The 13,525-nt window shown below is 35.9% G+C and overlaps 1 protein-coding gene across 1 annotated transcript in view; it reads left to right on the top strand.

Annotated features, from left to right (window-relative positions):
- Positions 1-13,525, top strand: part of ACSS3 (acyl-CoA synthetase short-chain family member 3) — a 127,631-nt gene that overhangs the window by 65,687 nt on the left and 48,419 nt on the right. Inside the window, exons 6-7 of the mRNA XM_004676501.2 lie at positions 3,726-3,806; positions 3,890-3,985. Coding sequence (XP_004676558.1) covers positions 3,726-3,806; positions 3,890-3,985 — 177 coding nt within the window. The remainder of the gene's footprint in view (positions 1-3,725; positions 3,807-3,889; positions 3,986-13,525) is intronic.

The raw sequence follows: 13,525 nt of genomic DNA, 5'->3' as shown, positions 1-13,525 counted from the left end.
TTTTGTAAATACCAGCGTGCATTAAAAGTTGACTGAAGGGCCCTCCCTGGTGGCTCAGTGGGTTAAAGCACAGTACTAAGAAGCTAAAGCCACTTCAGCATGAGTTTGATCCTTGCCCCATACACCTATGGGGATCACCATCCACATTGGCATGGCAGACCTATCCTGATCCACCTGCTGCTCCCCTCAGCAGTGTACTTCATCAGTCGGCCTGTTCTGCTCCCCACTCTGTCTCTGGTGAATCCTTTCACTGCCCCTGCACCTCTGGCCTGTACCCCAGTTCTGTATGCATAAATACATAAATATTTAAAAAAAATGTTGTCTGAAAAACATCTTCACATAGTTTCTTCCTGTTTCTGAGACAGAACCACTAACATGACTTTATTTGAGGGAACAGAACATTATTCCCACAGGCATGTCTTTCAAGTTCTGAGAATAATTTAAATATTATGGATGAGCCTACAAAAAACAGATTACAGGGATTTTTTTTGAGAACACATTTGATTATCTAATTGCTGAACATTTAAAGTAGTTGGAGGATAAGCACATGAAAAGATTCAAAGAGTAAAATGTGAAATGCTTGCTTGCATTTTATGAACCAATACTGATACTGAATAAGTATTTTTACCTCAAATATAATGTAAAAAACTTAATTTTTAGTTTCTGATTAATTTTGCTTGCATAGAATATGTTAATATGCTTTCTTTTGAGCATGATTTATGTGTTTTCAGAGACTGAACAAGACTTCTCATTTGCATTTTTATTATCATTACTTGGAAAATATGATTACACACAAGAAAAAAATGATTTCTTATTTTTAGTAACAAATTAGCATTATGATAAAGAAAATCTCCTTTTAAACCTTATATTTTTAGTTTTAAATTTTATATAAAAAAATCTATATATAGAATATGACACTGTCATACTTTTTTCTGCATCATATCAAATGTTTGAAAATTGAAATTGTCGTCTGAATACTTTGGAGACAAGACAAAATTTCATATCTAGGGATTAATGAATGGTAAAATGATGCTTGATGACATCATTTTATACCCATCCTTTAAAAAAATAAAAATAAGTGTATATCAAAGAGCAGTGAAAAACAGATGGTTTTTCTCTACCCTTAAACTTCATTTAACTGTTTTTAGAGAAGCTTTGATGATAACCTCTAAATATTTTGACATGTCTCCTGTCCTTTGGGTAGTATTGACACTAGGAAAAATGAAAAACTGAAATTGCTAAAACTATGGATATATTTTAATAACATTTAAGCTTAACTTTCATAATTTTAAATGTTTTTTATTCAACATCTCATTGTTAATTACCTCTCTTTTTGATGAAATGGATTTAAGTATTCACATTTCACTACAGGACAGTGTATTTAAACAAAAAATTTAGCTGAGAGGTAAACAGAAATCACTTCAAATCACTTTATAAGCATTACAAATAACTGACCTATATAGCCCCTATTATTTGCTTCCTTCTTATGACTTCCAGCTGACTCATCTCTTCTTGGTGCCAATAATGTAAAAAATTTACCCAATTATATTAATAATTTGAGTTACTGATAAAAATGGGTTCTAAATACAGAAGCAAGAAGGTAGAAAAAATATTCTAAGACCTCTTAAAAGAAATCATTATGGGGCCCACCCTGGTGGTGCAGCGGGTTAAAGCACAGCAGTGGGAAGCTAAAGCCATTTCAGCATGAGTTCAATCCCTGCCCTTCCCGGAGGTGATCCACATGGCACAACAGACCTCTCCTGACCTGCCCGCTGCTCCCCTCGGCAGTGTGCTTCGTCCATCTGCCTCTGTTCAGCTCCCCGCTCTATCGCTGGTGAATCCTCTCCTGCATCTCTGGCCTGCACCCCAGCTTTATATGAATAAATTAATAAATCTTAAAAAATCATTACTAATTATTATTAATAATTATTAATTATTAATTTTCTGTCTCCATAATAGAGCATATTGTCTATCCAAAAAAAAAATCACTTTTTATACCTCACGAAATGAATAAAACGTCTAGAAAATATTTTACAAGTTGATTAATATCAAAGTTTATCAAGCTACAGAACCAATAAGACAAACGAATTAGTGAAGTTTGTAAAGATAATACAGAATATACTTGGGAAAGGGCTTCTCCATTTACATAAGAAAATACATATGTGGAATCTGCTGGCAGGCACTGAGGCGGGCTCTATCCCAAGGTGATCAAAGAGCCAGCTGCCTGCTAACCGTATCATGCAACCTAGAAAGTAGCTGGCAAACACCAGCAAGGCTGCAGGTGATTTTTGCCAAGAGACCTGGTGTTGCTGATGTTAGATAAAATGTGCTCCATGGCTTGATACCTATGTTTGATTAGTGGGACTTGAAGAGGGTAGAAATTTTGGTAACTAATAAAGTCATTTTTTTTTCTCATTCCCTTGTTTCATGTATGAGTGTAAAAGCTGCGGGAATTACAACCAAAAGATACAATTAGTAGGATGTTTATTAGTTAGGACATGTTTTCCCTTTAGGAAAAATAATTTTTGTATAAAGTAGTTGTAATTGCTCTACTAATGATGTTTCAAAATATATGTGTATGCAGGATAACTGGTATTTCTCAGTAAATGTTCACCTGTTCATTCTGAATATCTCATGGCTAAGTCTTTCTGAGCCAAAGAAAATTAATGTTTAGGGTGAAGAAATAAGAAAATTAGTTATTACATTTACTATCAGTTCATAATTTGATAACTCATGTGCTTAGTTTTAAACTATGTGTATTGTATTAAAGTTGGATATCTTCAGTGTCAAGGATAGCAGCTAGATATTGACTCATGAAAGTTAGAGTTCTATGGTATAACAAGTCCGACATTTCCCCAAAGTGTAATATAATGCAAATATAATGTCAACTACAGTTTCAACTCAGCTTAACTACTTAGAGTTCCAGAATTCATTTAAAAATCAATAAATTATTTAGCACTAATACTGAGGTAGCATAATCCCCAGAATAGCATTTTAATGAGGATCCATTTTGACTATTACTTTGCTGTGGTCTAAGTGTCTGTTATTGACTTAATAATTTTAGGAGTAGCTATCTTGTGTTAATCTGTATGTTAGGCATAAAACTACCTTTGACTTCTTTGTGCACTCAACTTTAAGAATTTCCATTTCTTATTCTCAAAATATGTCTGCAAACGCATTAATTTATTACCCCCTGAAAAATCTCATTACGTGTGATTTTGTGAAATCATATGATTTTCATTAGATCAAAATTGGCCTGGATCTACAAATGGATTGATGCAGGCAAATTAATCTGTATTTATAATTAGAGGAACAGAGAATCATAATTTAAATGCAGCTCTGTGCATGTCAAAACATTTTATAGCTCATAGAATACACAATGCTTTAGACAGAAACATTTTTTATGGAAAGCACAGAGACAGATTTTTTTTAAAAGTTATTTATTTATACATACAGAACTAGGGTACAGGCCAGAGGTGCAGGGGCGGTGAGAGATTCACCAGAGGCAGAGTGGGGAGCAGAACAGGCAGATGGATGAAGTACATTGCTGAGTGGAGCAGCAGGTGAGACAGGAGAGGTCTGCTGCACATGTGGTCATCTCCGGGGTCAGGGATTGAACTCACATTGAAGCGTCTGTGGCTCCCTCGCTGTTGCGCTACCAAGGAGAGCCACGACACAGATCTTTTATTCTATTTACAGTTGTAACTTCTTTTCCTCTCCCACAGGGTGTGGTTAGGCCCACTGGGGGTTACGCTGTGATGCTGAACTGGACAATGTCTTCTGTGTATGGACTTAAACCTGGAGAGGTAAGCTTTGTTTTGAATTCACATTGCATGACATTTCTCTGATTGCTATGTTAATTTTTTCATTCTGTTTTTTTTTTTTTTAGGTGTGGTGGGCAGCTTCTGACTTAGGCTGGGTCGTTGGGCATTCCTATATCTGTTACGGGCCTCTTCTGCATGGGAACACAACAGTTTTATATGAGGTAATTAAAAAAAATACCATCTAAGGATGGTGGTTATCTTACTGAAACGTTTGGAGAAGTGGTCAGTAGAAATGGAACATTTTGTGGATTGGGGCAGGCAGTACTTTTATATATTCTTCTAGTAAAATATATGATTTCAGAAAGAGAAAGGAATAGAGAGACAGTAATAGTCATGTGTAGGCCTCTTTGATTTGTTAGTTTGCCCATTGTGGGAAGGCATCAATATTTGCTTGTCATCTATTCTGGCTCCCATCTTTTGTTCTTGTTTTTTTTTAATTATTTATTTTACAGAGGTAACATTGGTTTATATGCTGCATACATTTTAGAGATACAGCTTCATGTCTCTTCAAATATATGTTATATATGTTACTATACTATATACATCCAAAGCGTCAGCCAGTAACCCTACATTGCAATCCATTTTAATCTAAGCTAAACTCCATCCTGCTTTGCCTGGCCTTGTTCTTGACACATTTTCAACTCTCAATAAATATCTGTCAAATAAATGTCTTAATGAAGATATCCATATATATATATATGTTGCTGCATAGACTTTTTTCCTCTAAGGAAAAATGATATCTCTAATTTTCTGAAGTTATCTGAACTGGCTTTTAAGATAACTTCATAAGCAACTCAAGTAATAGTTTCCCCCAAAACACACACACACACACACACACACACATAACTTTTATGAATTAAACTAGACTATATTAATTGCACAATTTTGGAAAACAAATTGGACACCAGTAAAAATATGTAAACTGATTATAAATAATTCAGTATTTATTTTTGAGAGGGAAAAGCAATACCTTTTTAGAAGTCTACTATATTAATGAAGTTCTGACCTAAACTCCAGTAGCATATGAACCTTTATGCATGAATATGCTTTCTGGTCTATTTGTTAGATACTTGTTCCCCTTTTTCAACAACCTGTCATATGTAGAATTAAAACTCAGCAAGTCTCAGGAGCAGACACACTTTCTAGGATCCTGCCTCTCTCTTATCTTTGCTTGAATACCTCATACAAATGTACCTGCACTCACATTTTAATTCCATAATACAGTGGAACATTGCCCCACTGTATGAACGTTCTCCATAACTAAACACGAAATCATTGTAGTGGACAGACAATAGTCTTTAAGGATCTTTTTTTTTTTATTTTTGAGGCATTCATTATATTGTCTCTTGTTTTATTTATGACTATTGGAGTCTTTTCTCTTTTTCTTAGCTAAGTAGCTAAGTCAGTTTTCTTTGAAAAAACCAACTTGCCATTTCAATGTTTCCACTCTCTTATTTATTTCTGTAAAAAATAAATAGGAGAAAATGGTAGCTGTGTGAGAAGATGGACATAGTAATTAGCTTGTTTGTACTGTATGTATACACTCTCATTTGACATTGTATACATATATCAGGACTTCAAGTTGTACATCCTAAATATACCAGTTTTTTTTTTTTAAAGATTTATTTATTCTTGTAGAACTGGGGTACAAGCTAGAGGTACAGGGTCAGTGAGAGTCTTCACCAGAGACAGAGTGGGGAGCAGAACAGACATATCAAGGAAGCACACTGCTGAGAGAAACAGCGGGTGGGTCAGGAGAGGTCTGCCTCACCATGTGGGTCACTTCTGGGGTAGGTAATGAATTTATGCTGAAGTGGCTTTAGCTTCTTAGTGCTGTGTTTTAAGCTGCTATGCCACAAGGGAGGGCCTAAATATACCTCACCATGTGGGTCACTTCTGGGGTAGGTAATGAATTTAATTTGCCAATCATGCCTCAAGGAATGCTGCTGCTATATAAAATTAATAAGCAATAAGTGAATTTTATATGCTTAAGCCAATAAACAAGTTTTATTGTTATTATTGTTTTTCCTAAGTAATATTTTATTTGAGTGAAGAGTAACTTTTCTGCATAAATTTATAAAATGTTTTTTACTAGATGACCTCACATCTCTTCCAGTTCTTAGACACAAGGATTTGTTATTTTTATCCAATATTATCATTCTGAAAACTTCGTACCACAATAGGGTAACAAAAATGGAGTGAGAAATTGTAACCCCTCCAGTTACAAGACTTTGAAATCCTCCTTCTCTGTTTTTGTATGTAAAAGGTTAGCTTTGAACCTCAGGTTGTAAAATGCATTTTACTTTTAATTAAAAAAAAAAAAAGAAATCAACTTACTGTTCTTTGATTGTTATTACCTAGGTCTGAATGGTTAATTAGTTACTGATCATCCTAAGTCTAATTTGTGTTAAGTGATAAACTGGTTGTTATACTTGATCTTGATGGGATAATTGTCATTTTTTACTTAATTACAGTCTCTCTGAAAAGCCTCATGAAAGGAAAATTTGTTCTTGTTTTACATTTGTTTGCATTTCAAAATGTATACTTTAAGTACCTATTTCAATAAATTTGTTGGTATGCTCACCAGGGCAGATAACTTTGCCACTTAATAATTCAACAGTTAACTTTGAAGATATGTATGCCACTCTGCCTTCTCAGACAATAAATTAGTTAGAGGAAGTAGAGGATTTAATATTATGAATTGTGGTGTCACTGGAGTGAAAAGGTGAATATCTTGCTTTGCTTTATCTATGTATACGACCTTGGGCAAATTAATTTGACCCTTCAGGATCCATTTACTTCATCATTGAAACTAGAAAGTTGATACGTTCTCCCAGTTCTGCATTTCCATGGATCTTCTCAAAGTAAATTGGTCTCATTTTTTTCTTAGAATAAAATATTATTTGATAACATGTTTTAATTTTCTAGCTCTGGAGTTCATTCCAATTTCTTTTCACAGTGAGTGATGCTGAATCTTCAAGTGCATTTACTGGAAAAAGGTTTCATCCCAAATTAACCTTAAAGAAAATTTTTAGGGTTTGGCAGGAAGCTTCACAGTTAAGATTTCCATAGTATAATTCCTAAAACTCCAATATATGAATGAATTGGCTTAAGAAAATGTACTCAATTGTTCTCAGCTTCAGTAATCTATATATTTTCAATATTACTATCTTGTATATTGGTCAATCTATGAGAAATCTTCAGAATAGTTGCCTTGAGGCAGAAGTACAGTAAGTGCTGGATAGTGTGACTATTATTATTCAAAATTATGAACTTTCACTTTTCCAGAATAATTTGACAATATAAAAAGATAAACACAAGCAGTCCATTCCCAAGCAGTCCAGCTATTGTTCTGCTTGCATTTCAAGTACTTTGCATTTCTTCTTTCAAAGTCTGTTTGTCCTCCCAGCTCTGAAGCAGTCACCAGACCACAGGCAGCAACTCCCATTGGAACCCATTAATTCTCTTCTAAGCACAGGGCAAAGAAATCAGCACACAGAGATGTGTTGATCTGGCTGCTACCAGCATTGAAGAATGAACAGCAGATGTTGGAAAATAACCCAGTGATCTCTCCCCTCATGGACTTGTCCTTTCAGAGTAGACCTTGTGAGGGAAATAAGTGTGGTCTTGAAGTCTATCATTTGCGAATAATACAGTACATTTTATAGTTCACTGTTATCCAAACAGTTATAAACTTTGGCTTCTATGTTTTTGATGATAATTGTGTTTACTGGTTTTTAGGCTGTTTGTAGACAATTTAAAGCTTCACAGTATTCATTGATAATTTCTTACTGGAAGCTCTTTTTCTGAATTCATATGAGGAATAGTTTTGATAACCCTGTCATTACTTTCTTTATAAAATGAGTAATATGGAAATGGATTTTCTATGTACATAGACTCAAATAAGACATTAAATGTGAAATTATATTGAAAGCTTCAAAAGAAAATATGACTTTGTATAGACATGTACATATAGAATATGATACATATAAAATGTTACAGTCTGCACGCACACAATATGGGGAACTATCATCTCTCTATATTCATGACTCCAACTTTAAGTCAGTCCCAATTATAAAAGTCTCATGGTTGACAATATTGTGGATAACAGCTTCCAAATTATTTTTATATTGAACACTCTTGTTATATCATGCCCTATATTTCTTCAATGCAAGTATTTGTTAATTCTGTGGATGCTTCTGAGATCCTGCACTAGATCTATAATCTCTATGGAGTCACCCTGTGATGCAGTTTTCCCATATGGGCCTTCTTAATGCCTAGTCCATTTCAGGCTTCCTGTTAACAATGTAATTGTTATTTGCATGTACATAGTTATCTCTTTTTTTTTTTAATAAGAAATTTGAATTTTCATTTGTTATCCTGTTTTTTTCTCATTGGAACATCTCTTTTAAAAAATCTAGTGTAATAGTAGTGTCCTTTTCTGTACATATGGAATTAAGAAAATGATGACTCTATTATTACTCTGACTCAGGTTATATGATATGATCTCCTCAATTGGAAGAGCTTGTAAAGCAGATGCCAACAATTTTTAGATATCTTACATGACTTGCTGTTCAAATCATGTGATTGAGCTTAATTTATTTATTATCGAGCTTAATTTTTTTCTTTGCATGCCTAAGATTTAAGTTGGAGCAAGCAAGTACAGCTATTGTCATAGCTCCAGCAGCAATATTTCTTATTTCCTATTGTGAGCTCAGAGTCTTGCTAGAGGCTGATAATCAGCCTGAGTAAGTATCAGATATGCTCTTTGCCCCAAGAGCTGACCATATTGTCAAAGAATTAAGATTAATTCTAAGGAAAGAAAGCAAACAAAAGTTTTCAGCCTAACTGAAAAGCTCTTGTGCTGACTATAAGGTATGGAATTTTCATTTGGAAACTGGATTGGGCCTTTGATAGATATTCAAATATTTAATTAGTTGCACCAGTTTTAATGTGATTTTCTGATGATGGAATTAAATATAGATTAAAGAAATTTAAACTGTCTTAGGTCACATACTTGTAAATGGCAGAATTGTCATTTTACAATGTTCAAAAAAGTCTGCCTACTAATCTTTTTTGTTTTTTTTTCTTTAAAGATTTACTTATTTGTGCTTTCAGAACTGAGGTACAGGCCAGAGGCTCAGGGACTGTGAGAGGCTTCACCAGAGACAGAGTGGGGAGCAGAACACTGCCTACTAATCTTTTAATGGAGTTTAGGACTTGAGTAGAAAGGGCAAACATTGTGGATGAGAAATTGCAAAGGATGATAACTGCTATTGACTGAGTGTTGGGTGATAAAAGTTCCTCTAAGCACTTTAAACATGGGATCTTAATTCTACCTACAAATTCATGAAGTAGATAGTTCAAATACTCACTTACAGTGTGGAAACTGAAGATTGAAGCCATTAAATAACTTTACCAGTGGCACAAGGGTGATGGAGGTAGGATTTAAAACAATATTGTGTAGTGCTCTCTAGACCTAATTTAAAGAGGAATGATTGGGAAAATGTTGATTAGTGTAAGCTGTGTGTCAGGGTATCAATATATATATTTTTAAAGATTCATTTATTTATACATACAAGAGCTGGGGTGCAGGCCAGAGGCGAGAAAGGGGCCAGGGTAGAGGTGTGTGAGAGGACTCACCAGAGACAGGGTGGGGAACAAAACAGGCAGATGCACTGAAATACACTGCTGAGGTGAGCAGCGATCAAGGCAGGAAAGGTCTGCTGTGTCATGTGGGTCACCTCCCTGGCAAGGGATCGAACTTGTTTTTCAATGGCTGTGTATAGCTTCATGTGCTGCATCTAAACCCCTTGTGCCACCAGGGAGGCCCTAGGGTATCAGTATTCTGAGCACTAAGGAGAAGGCATTATGTTAGGCTGTTAGATAGATAGTGTAATACAGGGTAAAACCTTTGAAAGAAGCTCTGATGTCTGTACCTAAGAAAACACATATAGTGATAGTATTCACTCAGTTACTCAGTAGGAACAACAACTATTCATTATGCTACGTTAAAAGATACTACTCAGACCTTTGTATGGTATTGGGAAATCAGACTTGAAATCAGAAAATCTTTGGGAATGAAAGAGGTAGAAAAGTCAATATTTTAAATTTCTCAGTTGGTCAAAATACTCAGGTGAAGATTTGGCAGGAAAGCTACATAGAGAAACTGGAGAGGCAAAGGGAGAATCAGAAAAGCCACATATAAAATCATTCATAATTTCTCTGTGACTACTAAAAAATGCTAATATGTCAGAGTCCCTAGTTAGTTCATCACTGCAGAATTACCCATTCTAATGGTCTATTTCACTTACTTGGCATTATTATTTTCAGAGGTAAGCATCTTTTTAATGTAAAAGATGGATACTTATGACCTAGGTGGAAGTAATGACTTATTCATTGGGACTAGCCTCATTGCAAGACCCAATTTGGTCAACTCTCAGAACTGAATGAAGTTAAGGGAAAAACCAAAACAAAGAGATAGCTTAGTTTACAAAATATTTTCAGTTTTTTTTTTTTGTGGTGTAGGTGACAAAAGTATAGGCTATCTAATATGTATAACACAATAATTTGATGAACTTACACATTTTGAAAAAATTCTCCCCATCTAATTATCTGTCATTTATTTCGCACATTCATTTATTGAAGTTTGTTGAGAACATTTAAGTTCTAATCAAATTTCATTTATACAGTACAGCATTATCAATTATAGTCACCCTGTTTTACATTAGATCCTGAGACCTTATCTTACAGTTGAAAATTAGCAAAAAAGGATAGAGGTAGATAAAGTTATGGATAAACACACATCTCTAGTATATATAAATATGTATGAAAGGGTCTTTGAATGAAAGCCTACGAGAAGTCAGACCTTCCCAGATTCTGGAAACCAGAGCATGTTCTTACCCAAAGAAAGGGAAGGACTCAAGCTGAAAGAATTGTAGCTCGGTAGTATCACCCACAGGAGACAGAAATTATTAAACAGAAAATTACAGCAAGTATTAATTTAAATCAAGTAAAACTGCTGCTTTTCAAACTGACTTTGACATAAAGAAATGGCAGTTGCTTATAATGAGGTAGAAGAAAGGTAAAGAAGCAAATTGGTCAGGGATCTCAGAGAATGACTTTCAAATTATTGGCTTTTAAGGCTATTTAATGTACATAGAATAAAAGAATATTATTTAGGCAATTTATCCATACAATGTGTAAGAAAATAAACATGTCTGGTATCCATCTGTACATCTCCACTTGGCTTCAAGCTGTTCAAAGAACTAAGTAGAAAATCTTTGGGCCCCTCCCTGGTCGTGCAATGGGTTAAGAGGCAGCACTATGACACTATTCACAGTCATTGCAGCACAAATTTGATCCCTGGCCAGGGCAGTGACCCACAGGGCACAGCAGACCTGTCCTGCCCTACCCTCTGCTCCCCCGAGCAGTGTATTTCAAGTAGATCTGCCTGTTTTTTTCCTCACTCTGTCTCTGGTGAGTTCACTCATCACCAGCACCCACTCTGGGCTACACCCAGTTCTTGGATGCATAAATAAATAAATCTTTAAAAAACAAAAAAGAAAAAGAAATCTGAAGAGAACTCCCTTATGGTGGGGGAGGTTCCATTATACCTACAAACCTTTGAGATACAGACTCCTTTTCAGAATATAATATTAAAAGGTACTGACTTTTCTCCCTGGGTAAATAGATAAATACATTAAAAAAATTTTTTTTTGTAATATTCATAACTCCCCTGAAGTTCAGGCCAGGGAACTTTCATCTAAAAGATTAAGTAAGATTCAATCCTCTCCAGCAGTGATACTGTCACAGGGCAGCCTTGTATGAAGTGGGCCGCCTGTCTGTGGGGCCTCACCAGCACGCTTAGAATTCAGTTGTATTGCAGGTGCACACAAAAGGGTTAAAATGGGTTTATTTACAAAAAGGGAAAAAGAAAAGGAAACAACAACTGGAATATCTTACCTGCTTGGCTGACTTGGAGCTCTAGTAGCAAACTAACTGAAAGCCCTGAGTCACGCAGTCCGGAGAGCCATTTCCCGAGCGAGAGAATGAGAGACAAAATGGCGCCCTATTTATCCCCCAAAGTCCCAGAATTCCTGCTTAGCCTCACCCTTGGGTCCTAGCAGTGCTCTCCGTGATACTGCTGGGACTTGTAGTTTTCATTTGTTGGAGTAAGGGGTAGAGTCCAGAAAGCTGGAGCAGGGGGTGAAGTCCACAAGACTGCAGAGTTCCTTTAGGACATCCTTCCCCGTAACAGTACAATTAAACTGAACCCCAGATGGGAATGTTAATGCTATGTTATCTCTGAGCAACTCAGAAAGAGCTGCTGGGCCAGAGTTAATTCTTCCATCTTTGGAGAAAGGGCCATTGCATTCAGCAATATCCTGTTAACCATAATATATATGTCCAGTCTGGAGTTTGGCTTATAGAATAAATCAATTATTTGGCATAATCAGACATTCCTCCCATTTAGTTATTAGTTTGTACTTTTATTAATACTTGGTTTGACCTATTTATTAATAACACATGAAAAAACAGGAAAGGTTAGTGCTAAATTCTAGACTCATCTGCTAAGACGACCAAGCAGGAAGGTATTGGAAAATAGCCTTGGCTTGGTAGTGCTTAGTATCTAACGATACTGTGTTGGTCTCAACCAGAAATGCATATTTGAATCACTTAGGGGACACACAGCATACCATGCCAAGCCCCAATTCAAGCCCCCAGTTAGATCAGTATCTTTGAGACTAGGGACCAACTATTTGGTACTTTTCCAAAGCATTCCAAGAAATTCTACAGTACCTTTAGGGTTGACATTTGCTAGATTAGAGTAAAATTGGATGTTCTGAATGAGCTGAAGAAAGATAAGATGGCAGCCTTGCCTCACAGACAAGGCTAGTTGAATGATAGTAAATCTCCAACAGATATTTGAGGAAGTCAGTCAGATACAAAGTTAGAATCACCAGATTGTATTTATTACTTTCGTTCCTCAAGGAGTCCTAGGCCTGAGATTCTTAGGACATTAGGTAAAGATGTCATTTAGCACTAAAGCAGCAGTAATACTTTCAAAATTGGGTTATATGTGCATTATTGAAAAAGAGAGGCATTGGGGGGAAATTTGACATAAGTTACACACTTACTTAGTTCATATTTCACATATCACTCTTCCCTGTCTGAGCTGTCCATTTTCTTTCAACTGGAAGTAGTCAGTTTATCGGTTCAATATTACAAACATGTTTTCTCCCATATAAATTACAAATGGTATTGGGTAAATGGTAGGCAAACTTTTCTGCATTTTTAAAAAACTAGGTAGTATCTCCTGAAGAACTGGTTATATAGATATATTTTTTATAAATATTTATTTATTTATGCATACAGAACTGGGGTACAAAGTACATTGCTGAAGGGAGCAGCAGGCGGGTCAGAAAAGGTCTGCTGCGCCATGTGGGACACCTATGGGCCTGAAACAGCAGCGGCTAGCTTGCAATGCTGCCTCCTTCACCGTTGCGCCACCAGGAGAGCCCAGAACTGGTTATATTTTTTATTTTTTAAAGATTTATTTATTTATTCATACAGGACTGGGGTATAGGCCAGAGGCTCAGGGGCAGTGAGACAGAGTGGACCAGAGACAGAGTGGGGAACAGAACAGGCAGATTGACGAAGTGCACTGCTGAGGGGAGCAGCGGGCGGGTCAGGAGAGG

Source organism: Condylura cristata, unplaced genomic scaffold (genome assembly GCF_000260355.1).
Source record: "Condylura cristata isolate star-nosed mole 26May11 unplaced genomic scaffold, ConCri1.0 scaffold00004, whole genome shotgun sequence".
Lineage (NCBI taxonomy): Eukaryota > Metazoa > Chordata > Mammalia > Eulipotyphla > Talpidae > Condylura > Condylura cristata.
Note: the sequence above shows the minus strand (reverse complement) of the source record. Positions and strands in the feature narration are given on the sequence as shown.